Here is a 13,087-nt window from a genome sequence, read left to right on the forward strand (position 1 = left end):
ATAAATTATCTTTTGCAGCCCTTCTCAAGGCGTCTCTTGCAGGCGAGATAAGGCAGCCAGCACCCATTTAGAGCTCTGAAAGGGACTGGAGCTCACAAAGGCTACGTGGCTAAATGGGATATTGATAGTGTCCTAATTAGAATTTAATTAAGTACCCACGCTCGCTTTTGGGATAAAGATTTCAATTTTGCTAACTTAAATATAAATAAACCCAATTTCGGCGCGAGTAAATGATCTGATATTGTGAATGCGTGGGGCTTTAACTTTCATTTAATTGGGGATCAGGATATTGATTCCAGCGCTGATTGTGTTATGCCAGCTATTATTTTAGAAGGGACTGTGTGGCTGGAGGTAACAATTTGGCAATGTCTCCCCTATAGGGAAAATAACCAACTGTGCCCTGCGTATATATACAAAATGCGCGCACACACACACAAAACAGCTCCCCGAAAAGCATCGGGCCCTTTTTCGGACACTGTGAGGCATCGAATTCAATTATTGGTAACAATGACCTCTTTCAATTACACCCTTCTGGTTTATGGAGTCCCATCCCATCCAAACGCCCTGCAGCTCTGTCCAAAGCAACTTCAGTTATTTGTCAGCACTGGGTTAGGACTCTCACTGCTCGCTGCTTTGACTGACTCCGCCAGGTTTACTCAAAAAAAAAAAAAAAAAAAAAGCAAAGCGAGATTGAAACGATCAAAGCTGATTTCTAAATTACGAGTCAATCAGCGAAGGGAACAGGGAGTTATTTAATAATAATAAAAATATTTCACGTCACGTGACGCAAAGCGCTGTAAACATGGTCCCACTTCGTTATCCCTGCAGACCCGAAGATGTATAATGTTTGTGAGCGGCTGACACAGATGTAGACACCAATTCTGCATCCTTGCAAGACCCGAACCCCGAGTCCATGACCCACTCCATCTGCAATTTGTTTTTAGAATTCATTCCTAACATTAAGACAACAACTTCCATCTTTCGCTGGCGGTGCAAACTTTCCTGCGACGTCAGAAAGGACCAGACCTGGGAAATACTATTTCAAACCACCATGTCAAAAACAAAATGACAAAGGACAGTTATCAATAACGCCTGCAGATATAAGCAGAAAACGGCCGATGTTTGCAGTTTGTTTTGACTAAATAACCCTGTTTGAATTATTTTGTGTAAGAGCAATCTGGAAACTTAACTTGAAAAAAAAAAAAGACGATGAATAGCTAGTTTAAATAAGGTAATAGAGGAACTGGAAGTGTAGTAATCTTGTAACTTTGTATTCATTCATACATCTTCAAAATACTCCCAACGCCGAGCCAACACTGAATTCACCACGTCAGTTATGTTTTAATTCTACTGGTTATGGAACAAAATGGTTATTCGCTTCTGTGTCTAAATGTTTAAAAACTTGTCCATCACAGGTGAGAAAATACATAAACATTAGCAAAAACTTTGCACGAGCATTTTGAATCACAGACTTTGTGTTCCTAGAGTATTAACTCAAACGCTAACATCGAGGTTAAGATATTTATAAATCAATTTTTAGAAATTATTAGCTCCGGAAAACTATAGATCCACTGTTGCTGTTATTTTTGTTGTTAATACATTTAACCTGCCTGTTTAGTTCAGTAGAACCCCTGAGAACCTCATCTACTGTTGCAAAAAAGGATGTCACAAATTCATCTCTAACCTGTCTCCTAACATTCAGGAAAAAAACAAAATAATAAAAAATAAACCCACTCCAATTTTGCAATTACATTTTTTTCCTTTTAAAAAAGTTTCAACATGAGACAAATCAAGACACCCAACTCTCTCTCTCTCTCTCTCTCTTTAATAACTTGTTCTCCGACAATAATAGCAACGAAAATAAAGTGGAGAGGAGTTTTTGAGAAAAAGAAAGAAAGAAAGAAAGAAAGAAAGAAAGAAAGAAAGAAAGAAAGAAAGAAAGAAAGAAAGAAAGAAAGAAAATCACTTTTACGAAGTATTTGCCATCAACACTTCCAGTGCCTGCCTGTCGCATGGGTTAAACACGTACGTAATCCTACATTACTTGAACAAGTTGTTTATGGAGTTGATTTTATATTTGCTTCCAGCAAATATAAATAAATAAATAGCCCCACGCAGGGGTGGGTGGGAGCAGCGCCTGGGATGGATGCGCAGGGAAGAGCGCTGAACTCCCTCCGATTTATCCAACCCCACGGATTATTTATCCGCAAAATTCCGAGGCATGCGATTGGCGGACGTCAGGGGTCTCAGAGAGATCTCCCGCTCCCCATTGGCTCGTTCCACGTGCGGGCCAGCCTCACGTGCTTCCGGTTCGAATGAAAAAAGTGTGGCTGAGCGATTTTTTAGGGAGAGTTTGTTGCAAAGATCGGAGCTGTCAGAGATTTGCTTAAAAAAATTTAAAAAAAAAAATACCCAGGCGCTGTGCAAGCTGGCGCTGGAAGACTCTGCCAAGCCTGATCTGTGGGCAAAGCAGAGTATGACACTTGGGGAAACCAAAACCTACAGTATTTGTAGGCAGATGGGTAGATTTTAAAGGCGATTCGGGGAGGGGGGGGGGCGGGCGTGGGGGGGGGAAGCTGCTTTGTTCTTTTATTTTATTGGGTGGTGGTGGAAATAGCAGGTAATTGCAAACGAATCCAAAACCCAATTCGCTCCAGTGTGTCTCCGTGCTTTTGGATCTAGCTGCCTTTAAAAACAAACAAACAAACAACAACAACAAGCAAACAAACCCCACCACCAACCCATCTCTCTAGGTCAGATCCAAGCCAACAAGTGGATTTTATTTGTGGGTGTTTTTTTTTCACCCCACCACCCACTGGGGTGGGAATAAAAAGCGCGTGTCGGGGGGAGGGGGGGAGGGAAAGGCAGCGATCTCCGTGGCGGGGGCTGATTATGGAAGAGCAGCCGGACAGTAAAAGTCACCGAGACTCTGCTACCACCAGCAGCAGCGGCAGCGGCAGCAGCGATGGAGAAAGCGTCCCCGTCTCCCCCAGCCACGCACCTTCCTCGCCCGCAGCGCCCTGCCTCCTGCCCATGCCCCACCACCAGCCGCCGCCGCAGCCCCATCGCACCACCAACTTTTTCATCGACAACATCTTGAGGCCGGACTTTGGCTGCAAGAAAGAGACGCTGCTGATCGTCGGCGGAGCGGCGGCGGCGGGAGGAGGAGGAGGTGGTGGCGGCGGCGGCCGGGACAGAGACCGAGATCGCGGTCAGACACCAGGTAGAGAAAACGCCAACCCACTGATAACGAGGCCATCCAACCCGTCCTCTCTCCTTTGCCCGGATTCAAACTGTAACCCCGACAGCTCCTCCTCGGCGCCTCCTGCTGCAGCTGCTGCCTCTAAAGCGAACCCCGCCGCGGCAGCAGCAGCGGTAGCGGCCGCCAAGCCACCCTCCGAAGGGAGTGGAACTAACCCGGCGAAGTCTGGGGAGCGCGCCAACCCCGCCATCCTGCTCATGGGCTCTAATAATGGAGGACCTGTTGTAAAGAGCGATTCTCAGCAGCCTCTAGTATGGCCTGCCTGGGTTTACTGCACTAGGTATTCAGACAGACCGTCTTCGGGTAAGAACCACTTCGCTGATCGCACCGGTTAGCTGTTACATAATACGCCGTGGCTTTTCTTTTTTCTCTCCCCCCCCCGCTCCCTTCTTTAGCGTCTGTAGGTTTTTTATTTTTTATTTGTATTAAAAAAAAAAAAGAGCAATGCTATAGAGCCTGGGGGTGTTTGGGTCACACAGCCAAGCCCTCCGCGCTCGGGATTACATGATTTGGGGTGGGGGGCACGGGGAAATCTTTTCCTCTTGCCCCAACTTTCCGCCCTCCCCCCCATAAACTCCCGAATTCTGATGCAGGAGGCCAGATCTGGCATATTTCACCGGGGTGGGGGGCTTTTTATTCCGATTCGGTTGGGACTGGGAGTACAGATACAGTAGCTGTGAAGCAAGGCAGTAGATTTTTTATTTTTATTGTGTGCTGATGAGTGGGGGGGAGAATGGGAGGGGGAGATCAGAGACACATGTTGAACGTATTATATATTTGAAAGGGTGTTGGGGGTGGGGTACGGTTCTGAAAGGCAGAAAGAAGGGGCGGATGAGAGAAATGCTTTCAGGCAAAAATGTTTCTGTTATGGGAAAGCAAAATGGGCCTCTCCCAGAGCAAAAGAAAACCAGGCCTGTAGGTCGCATATTGACAAGCGGGGTTTTATGTTCGTTCTAGGTTTTAGCGGCCAAGGAGCTTTCTTTTCTTAAGGATAATATCTGCTATTGTTTGGGGAATTTATTTCCCCCTCCCCCTCTCAAAAAAGATGGGAAGAAAATATTCTGAAACAAAGAAAAAGAAAAAAACAAGATCAGATTCTCTGGGACCGGAGATATTTCTGCTGCTGCTTGTTATTTTCTTGCAAGTCCCTTTAGCGTTCCGTTTGCTTATTTTAATTATGTTGACATGGAACAAATCAGGTGACCCGGGTCACTTTTAAAGGGTCTCCCAGAATTACCTCCCAGTCCAGCTTGTGGCTAGAGGAGAGGAATGTAGATCAGACTGCTCCGGAAAAGTCCCGGGCAAGGAAGTTCCCCAACGAGACAGCGTTTCTGGCCGCAAACCTTCGTCCAAACCGGCGGGGGTGGGGGAGAGTAAGCTTAATAATAAAACAGAATAAGAATCAACCCACTTTGGTGGGAGCAAGGGCCAGGGCCGGGGAAGGCAGAGGAGTGGCGAGCTAGCCCAAATGCCCGGCTGGTGGCTAGCTAACTCACTCTCTCTTGTGCTCCTTCCCTTTATTAGCTCCGTCCACGGAAAGTGATCAATTTGCTGCTATCAGCCAGAGTCATCTAGATTCCTACTGTTATTGACACGTCCAGCGACTTGAAACTCAGAAAAGCCAGTTTGATTGACTAAAGGGATTGATTGAGTTGTCAGGCTCTTGCCTTCCTAGCTCTCGGCCTTGGGCAGGGCAATGATTTTATTACCATTTCCCAATGCCGCCACATGCAAAGTATTTTACACTTTCCTTTTGCAAAATCTCCTCTCTGGCACCCAGTCCCAGAGACCTCCGCTGGGAATGTGCACCGTTCTCTTTGTTGCGCTTGGCTCTGGCCCTGTGTTCCCCTGACTGGTATGTGGTGCAGCTCTGGCTAGCCGAGGACCAGGGGCTGAATATATCTATAACTTTATCTAGGTATAAGTGTATATATCGTGCACCCCCCTTCAGAATTGCTGTTTTATTACAATGGCAAATTTCAGTTTCCAAAGGGAAAGGAGCTGAGATCAGATCGGTGCAATTTTTTCAAAGCAGCCTCTGCAGGGTCTGGAACAACCAGGAGATAATGTGATAAGAGATTTATTACCCCCCCCCTTTAGTAAACTGGATAAAGCGGGGATTAATATATATTAATATATATTCCCCCGGGTTCCCTAAACGTGCCCTGAGATCTCTGAGACAAACAAACCAGCCCTGTGAGATGAGCTTTAGGCCTACTCTCAGCTAGGAAGCCTACTGTCTTCCTCCCCTAGGTATCTGGGACTGTGGGTGGGTGGGTGAGGGGAGACTGTCTCCCTAAAATTTGGATTCCCCAGCTCTTGACCTGCTTTGGATCAAAACCTTGAGGTTTTCAGAAATTGTTTTAAATTCCTCCCTAAAAAAACCCCTTTCACAGGATTTGTTTGGAAGTCAAAATGCAACAGCCTGCAAAGCCAGCCTTATGCTTTCCATCCTCTTGGATTTACCCTTTATCAATCTGTTTCTAGATGACTACATATCAGCTCTGAGCATTCACCTTGCCTTTGGGAATACTTTTCTGGTGCCAGAGCCTTTTATTTTTACACCCGCACATACTATCGGTGTTTCAAGTTCAGAGGTTTCCATTTATACCTTTAAAGAAAGGCCTGAAAAGCCCGATTTGACCATTAATAAGGGGAGGGTTTCCAATGAGACTATAAACAGGAGAAGTAACTCATTCGGATGATCCAAGTGTCCTGCCGAGAGAGGCAGAACTGAAATATACAATCTGCAATCCATTTAAAACGCATTCCACACGGATACAAATGTGCGTTTCCCCCTATTCGTTATAATATCCCCACTTCTCTTTAGAAACAGAGGGAAAGGGAGAGGAGGGAGATTTTCTGTTAAATTAACATCTATAAAGCCAATGGATTTGAACAGTCACTCGGACGAGTGATGGAATAAATACCATTTACTCTGCGATAATGCGCACGCTGCCCTGAAAACAGGAGCGATCCAGAATGAGCTTGTTCGTTAACGGTGGCGAGTCTTTATTGTGATCCTGTTTAGTATTAGTTTATACTAACACACTAGGCGGCAGGGGAAGTATTTCCATTTCTCTGCAGGGCTTGTCTAAAATTCGTGTTCGTCAAAACTGAGCAAGGTGGTGGGGGATTTTCCAGGAACGCGGGGCCAGTTTAGATTACAGGGGCACTTTTCTTCCAGCTAGCCCAAAGCTAGCTGTGTATGGAGCAATCCCTCCGGCTTCAGTGAGGAGTTTGAATGTATTTATCAGAGGGGGGTGGAGATGCGCGCTCCGCAAATGAACTCCACTTCGCTGTTCCAACTCCTCGGGTTAACGGAACCCCCCTTAGGTGGCGTGTTCAGAGACAGCGCAGCGTGTGTGTGTGTGTGTTTGTGTATCTATCTTTTGTGCAACGGCGTCTTCTCGTCTTGACTTGACTGCACCCTCTTTGCAAGTGGGGCGCGCTCTGGTACAACCCTCCCCCCCAAAAGAAGCGCGATAGGACGCCCGAGATAGAATTCGTTTCCTTTTGTAACGGATTAGTCGAGGACATGGGGGCAAATGGGGTATTTTCGCAGGATCAGGCGTTCAGAGGTGACCGAAAAAGGAAAGGTGATGTTTGGTGCGCCTCCCGTCAGGTTTGCAGAACGGCAGGAGATATCTCTGATTATTTCACAGAGGGTTGCAAAACATTAAGTTTGCGGTCTAAATATTCGCAGGGGTTTATTTGAGCTCTCGGATTCCGGAATTTTAAATTAAAACAGAGAATCTTCAGACAGTCTGTTTCTGTGCTGTCTGGCCTGTCATGATCCTCTTGCTTCAAAAAGATCTTACGAGTGGAATGGAGTTTGTTGGGGGCACATCAATGGGGTTTATATTTTCATCCCCGCGTCCGTTTCATTTGAAGCGGTGTGTGTGTGTGTGTGTGGGGGGGCAAATACAAAGATTTGTCCTGTCACGATCCACGATATACATGTTTTGAGTTATCCAGTTTTGCCCAAACAAAACAGACTTTCTTACCTACACCACGGAGACTAGATTTGGAGTAACACAAATAACGAGGCTCACAAGTAGACTAATGATAATACATTAGCTCACCTCCTATTAGTTATTATTTTGGGTAGATTATTTGGTCCTTTTAAATCAGTGCCGGAGCTCATTGTGCCCTCAGTATATTTATCTAGGGCCACAACTCAGCGAATTTTCCGCGTAGGGTCCCTCTATAATGAGAATTAACTGTTAAAACCCTCAAGCCACTGCTGGTTTTAACTTGCCAGGTTTTCCCCCAACTTAGCCTTTATTCTGAACATAAACGTGAATTACACTGTGGGTAGGTGAGGGGGGAAGAAACACCTTCCCCCTAAATAACCCCCTCATCACCCACTATAGAAAGCAATTTGATGGCCTGCTTTTGGCGGCCATTATTTTTTTTTTGGGGGGGGGGGGGGAGAAAAATGAATAAGTCGGCCATTTTTATTGCAAACTGATGCCAATGAGAAGGCTCTGCCTCAAGGACAGGCAGAGGGGTATGGGAATAAAGCAAATGCTGGGGAAGCGGGGGGCTGCGCCCCGTGAGGAGGAAGCTTTGCCCAGGGGTGAGGAACGGAGGGATCGCACATTTCACATCCGAGGATGCATTTCAAACAGCTATCCCCCCTTTTTTTCTCTCTTCTCCTCCTCCCCGCCCCCCTGTTTCTGTCGGTCTCTGTCCCTAGGTCCGCGGACCCGGAAACTGAAGAAGAAGAAGAACGAGAAGGAGGACAAGCGGCCTCGAACAGCCTTCACTGCCGAGCAGCTGCAGAGACTCAAGGCGGAGTTCCAGGCCAACCGCTACATCACGGAGCAGAGGCGGCAGACCCTGGCCCAGGAACTCAGCCTGAACGAATCCCAGATCAAGATCTGGTTCCAGAACAAGCGGGCCAAAATCAAGAAAGCCACGGGCATCAAGAACGGCCTGGCTCTTCATCTCATGGCCCAGGGACTGTACAACCATTCCACGACCACGGTGCAGGACAAAGAGGAGAGCGAGTAGTCAGCAACCCCCGCCCCAGTCCGCATTGATTATTATTAATTATTATTATTATTATTATTATTATTGCCAGGAAAGGAAAATGAAATAAAAAGGACTTAACAGTGAAAAGTGACATACTGAAGGGGACTTTGGACAGGTGCTATTTAAAATCAAATCTATTGTCTATCCATAGTATAAGGACTCCAATTAAAAAAAAAAACCCGAACACTTACAAAAATTATCTCTATATAGCCAAACATCATATGACCTTGTATATATTTAATTTCAGGTAAGAAATATGTGTAGCGATCTCTATTTGCTGGACAGTTTCTCTTCCTCTCTGTCTCTCTTTTGTTTGTTTTTTTGTTTGTTTTCTTTTTCTGATGTCGTTGCCTCTTGTTTTCAAGTAAATGTCTGACTCCCGAATTTTTCTTTTATTTTTCGTGTGAATTTCCGTCTCTCCCCCCCCCCCCCGAAGAATTGGATCCACTGACTGCGAGCCTGAACCCGCCGCTACAAGCCAAAGATTTTATTATGTTCAGAAATCTGTAGTCTGAAATAAAGTGTAGACTGTGTTCAGGATACAGACTGGCTGTTCTTATTTATATATATAATCACAGCTTGATGATTTGTGTGGTTTTTTTTTAATTGATTAGGATAGCGATTGGCTAACCACCCTTACAGAAAGTGCGAATCCATTTTTAGTTCCCAACTGAACCCTTTAGAAATCGGAGCTACTGTTTAATTTGGCTGGTTGCTTTGTGGCCACTGGTTAATGTGTGAAGTCAGTGGTAATTGTGTGTCCCGGTGCCTCTGCCATGAAATTGCCAAGCACACTACTGTCTTACTCAAAAAGGAAGGTGTGTTTTTTTTTTAAATCTAAATCATGCCTCAGTCGTCGTCGTCCTCTGCTCCCCCCCCCCCTTGCGTTTCTTTTGCTTTTTTACAGGACATAAAACCCACCTCATCATAACACATCAGCTGCACCTTCAGGAAAATGTCATGCAGCCTTCTGGATGTTTAGGGCTCCAGAACGTGTTGAAAAGGAATTTGTCTGACAGCTCCTTGAGATCAGTGTCGTCCCATATTGAATTTTCACAGAGGAGTTGTGTGTGTTTTTTTTTTCCAGGGCAGGATACAGAGGCTAGAGTGAAAACGATCATTACTTTGCAGTCGGTTGCTTAGCAGCATCTCCTAATGAATGGTACTTTCACTCTGTCCTCAGCCTTTATCTCAGCCATTTCAGTTTTAAAGTAAATCCAGTCACTTAAGGGACTTTAAAAAAAACCACCACCACGCCCACGGAAATTATTTCATGGGGGCGGGAGGGAGGCCACAAGACGGCCATTGAATTAACAGTATGACCAGATGGGTAAATTCTGCTCTCAACAGACAGTCGTATTAAGAAGAGAAGTCAGGTTTAATTTGGCTGGTTGCTTTGTGGCCACTGGTTAATGTGTGAAGTCAGTGGTAATTGTGTGTCCCGGTGACTGTGCCATGAAATGGCTCAGAGAGGACGCCGCACTGTTTGCATTTTTTTGTCCTGCACATTTTATGCGGTTTCTTCATTGTGAAATTTTTTTTAAAGACTTCTCCAGCCTTTTCCTCTGTTTCACCTACTGATCTGAGAGTAAAAAGAAAAGGAGGACTTGTGGCACCTTAGAGACTAGCCAATTTATTTGAGCATAAGCTTTCGTGAGCTACAGCTCACTTCATCTGATGCATACCGTGGAAACTGCAGAAGATGTGAGAGTGTGTGTCTGCAACATGGACCCAGCCCTTCCTCTCAGTGCATCAGTTGGACGAAATGCCTCCTCACCTTTCTGGTTCCTTGGTTTATATCCCGTCCCCCCCTCCCCTTTTGTCTTGTCTTCACCCTGCAACGGGTTGAATTTGGCAAAACTCCGGGGCAGGCATGAATACACAGGAAGGCTAGGAAATTATAGAAAATAAATGTAATCACAGGTTACTGAGCGTAAGTATAGCATTCATATGTTAAGTTTTGGTTCAATATGTAACCATAATAATTACTGGCTTTTCGCAGAGTGTATGTGCGTTTACCACACAGGGCTTGGACCCACAGGGTAGCAAAAATGCCTCAGCTCAATGTGTGCGATCCAATTTATAAACCCAACCACGCAACTTTTATGAAGCTCACCGAGTGTATAAAATATACCTAGAGCGCCCTAGGTGTTAGCAGAAAACAACGGCAGAACTCCGCATAGAAACTTCATACTCATAGCGGGTCTATTTCTTTAGTCCGAATCCGCTGACTGATGGGCACAAAGTGCCCCCGTTCAAGGGGTTCAGACGTAGATGTCACCCCAGTGTTAGAACAAATAACGCACCCTCCAGAGGAGACGCCTTAAAACACAACCACACTAGCCGCATGTACAAAGAGCTGGACAGACATTTCGAATGGGGTACTTCTGGCCGCTTTGAAAGTGATCATGTTTTCGCTTCTGGGCTGGGCTGCCAGGATCCGGAGCGGGAAGCAGCTCATCTGCTGCGGTATCTTGAGGCGGACTCAAGGCCAGGCATCCCTGACAATAAGGGCCAATTGAAAGGTATGGATGGTGCATATTGTAAAGCAGAGCCACGCTTTGCATTGACCATGGCCATTCCCCCCCCCCCCTTCTGTCTACAGCTCTAGGCTTTAGAGGACATGGCAGGGCTAAAGATCCTTCCATTATGTTGAGGCAAGCATTTGGAAGCTGTCTGTGCCCCCCACGTCCGGGACTGGAAATGATCAGGGGCTGAGCTGTGGTTTTGACAACGTGCTGGACAAAGAGTTATTAACCTCTTTGGATCCCGTCGCTTCCCATTCAAGTTGGGCTCGGCGGGAATATATTCTTTCACTCTTCACGACAGGATCACTTCAGGTTTGGGCATGAAAACTGGCTGGTCAAGTTGCTACTTCTAAGCCTTCCCTCTTGCCATCCTCGGGAAGCCGATCTCTGTGCGAGGCAGGCCGAGCGTGACTTGAAAAAGTCCTAAACTGCTTCTGGGTTGAAATCAATGTCGGGGGGCGCCCTCTGAAGTGCTTAATATCTAGATTTTGAAAGTACTGGGTCATAAACTGAAATCCTCTTCTGCACGGCAGAAAACTATCTGTCGCCTAAAGTCCAAACAATATCGACTCCAGGCAGAGAACAGGAAGCAAGCCTGGGGGGAGCTCACGGCCCTGGTTTGTGGCTCAGCGCCTTTTGAGACGCACCCTTCCTTTCCCCCTTCGCGGCCCCCCCCCCGCCCAAAGCAAGCATCCGACTTTGCAAAACAGAAGTGGTCACCCCCCACATCTGCCAATATGAGACAGGATCGCATGTTACTGACCCCCCCGGTCATCACAGCTATTTCCTCGCCTCCTTGCCACAGGATTATTTACCGAAGAGGTAAATTAAACCCCACCCAGACACCACACCCCTCCTTTTATTTGCTATTATATAGGCTGGGCTGGGAGGAAGGTTAAGGAACAGCGTGCTGTCCTGCACATATGGGAGAGGACCAAAAAAAAAAAAAAGAAAGAAAGAAAGAAAAGAAAAGAAAAGTCTCCAGTCTAAATGCGGCTCTCTGGGTTTCTCTTATCCTCTCGCACGCACTTTCCCTGGAGCTGTAGATGAGAAAATGTAATTTCTTTTTAAAATCGTCTAATTACTCTCCCTAAAGAGCTGGGATATACAGCTCAACCAGCAAGTCTCCAATAATGCCGGCTGACGGTTGGTTATTTATTTCTTTACTTACTATTGATGCTGTTATTCCTCCTCAGACGATTCCTGCATATTTTCTCTCCCATCGAGCACTGCCCCCGCCCTTTAGATTTCAATACAGATTTCTTTTTAAAAATAAGGCTACATAATAGACACAGGTTTATTCCCTTATCACGAATCTTAGTGCAACACATTTATTAAACGGTGTCCTCTGTTGCCCGAGGGAAATTTATGATATTAACCTTTTATTTCAGAGATTGTTATCCCATTGTAGTCTTCTATACTTAGAGGGCCCTAGAAGAATAGAGTATTATGAATTTACGTCGTAGCATTAAATGTAAGGAGTATTTTGAAAGCCGAAACTTTTTGTTTACTCCAAGTCGGTGGGAAGAGACCTTTCGCACACAGAGAAAACCTAGTTATTATATAATAACGTTTTAGGCTCATCTCATCAGCGGATGGAAAGGAACAGGTAATATTTACATTTGAAAAGTAAAGGTAGAATGTGCCTCCGAGAAGGCACAAGTAGCCAAAATCTTACGTACTTTGGGAGTCACAAAAGGAATAAAGAATTTCTTCACCACTAAGTGTCCATCCAAGCTCAGCGAAGCTGGAGAAATCATGAATAAGGAAGACAGGAAAACATAGACCAGATTAAAAGGAAGAAGAAAGAGGATTATTTAAACAAGCAAGGCTTTTTAGTGTAATGATACTTTTTATAATTTTTTTCCAATCATGGTACAACCAAATGCACACGTATATATTGACGATCTTGCACCAGATATAGTTTACACACAGACAGATCAATTCCCCCCTTCCTGAAGTAGAGTTTAGCCAGTCATTTAAATGGAAGCAGGATCGGACACATCTTATCTCACCATCAGAATTAAATTTAAGTTAAATACGACACAACTATATATTTAACAATCATTGATCCTTCTTTAGTCAGCAGGTCCATTACATAAATAAAATGCTATACCGAACAAGGATTCGATAGCTGCCATTTGGAGCCACCTGGTAAAAGATTTCATTTCCTATCCATCACATATGTTGGGGAATAACATGTGTAGCTATGAATATATAATACCACCTTACACGCCCACACACAATCACACGCAAG

At 45.3% G+C, this 13,087-nt stretch overlaps 2 protein-coding genes across 3 annotated transcripts in view; one reads left to right on the plus strand and one right to left on the minus strand.

Moving 5' to 3' along the window:
- MARCO (macrophage receptor with collagenous structure) overlaps positions 1-3,403 on the minus strand; it is an 85,057-nt gene extending 81,654 nt beyond the window's left edge. Inside the window, exon 1 of the mRNA XM_073305237.2 lies at positions 3,072-3,403. The gene's annotated coding sequence lies outside the window, so the exon portion shown is untranslated. The remainder of the gene's footprint in view (positions 1-3,071) is intronic.
- EN1 (engrailed homeobox 1) lies at positions 2,864-8,836 on the plus strand. 2 transcript variants are annotated; one of them, XR_012154209.2, is made up of 3 exons: positions 2,864-3,565; positions 7,965-8,549; positions 8,739-8,836. XR_012154209.2 is itself a non-coding variant. In XM_073305242.2 (2 exons), the coding sequence occupies exons 1-2, from the start codon at positions 2,893-2,895 to the stop codon at positions 8,279-8,281; spliced, it is 990 nt and encodes a 329-aa protein (XP_073161343.1). In that variant the 5' UTR covers positions 2,864-2,892; the 3' UTR covers positions 8,282-8,836. The 2 variants fall into 2 exon arrangements, 1 of the variants encoding a protein (XP_073161343.1); XM_073305242.2 differs by having other exon boundaries at positions 7,965-8,836.
- The last annotated feature ends 4,251 nt before the right edge of the window (positions 8,837-13,087 follow it).

The sequence above is a fragment of the Lepidochelys kempii genome, chromosome 11, assembly GCF_965140285.1.
Source record: "Lepidochelys kempii isolate rLepKem1 chromosome 11, rLepKem1.hap1, whole genome shotgun sequence".
NCBI classification, from domain to species: domain Eukaryota; kingdom Metazoa; phylum Chordata; order Testudines; family Cheloniidae; genus Lepidochelys; species Lepidochelys kempii.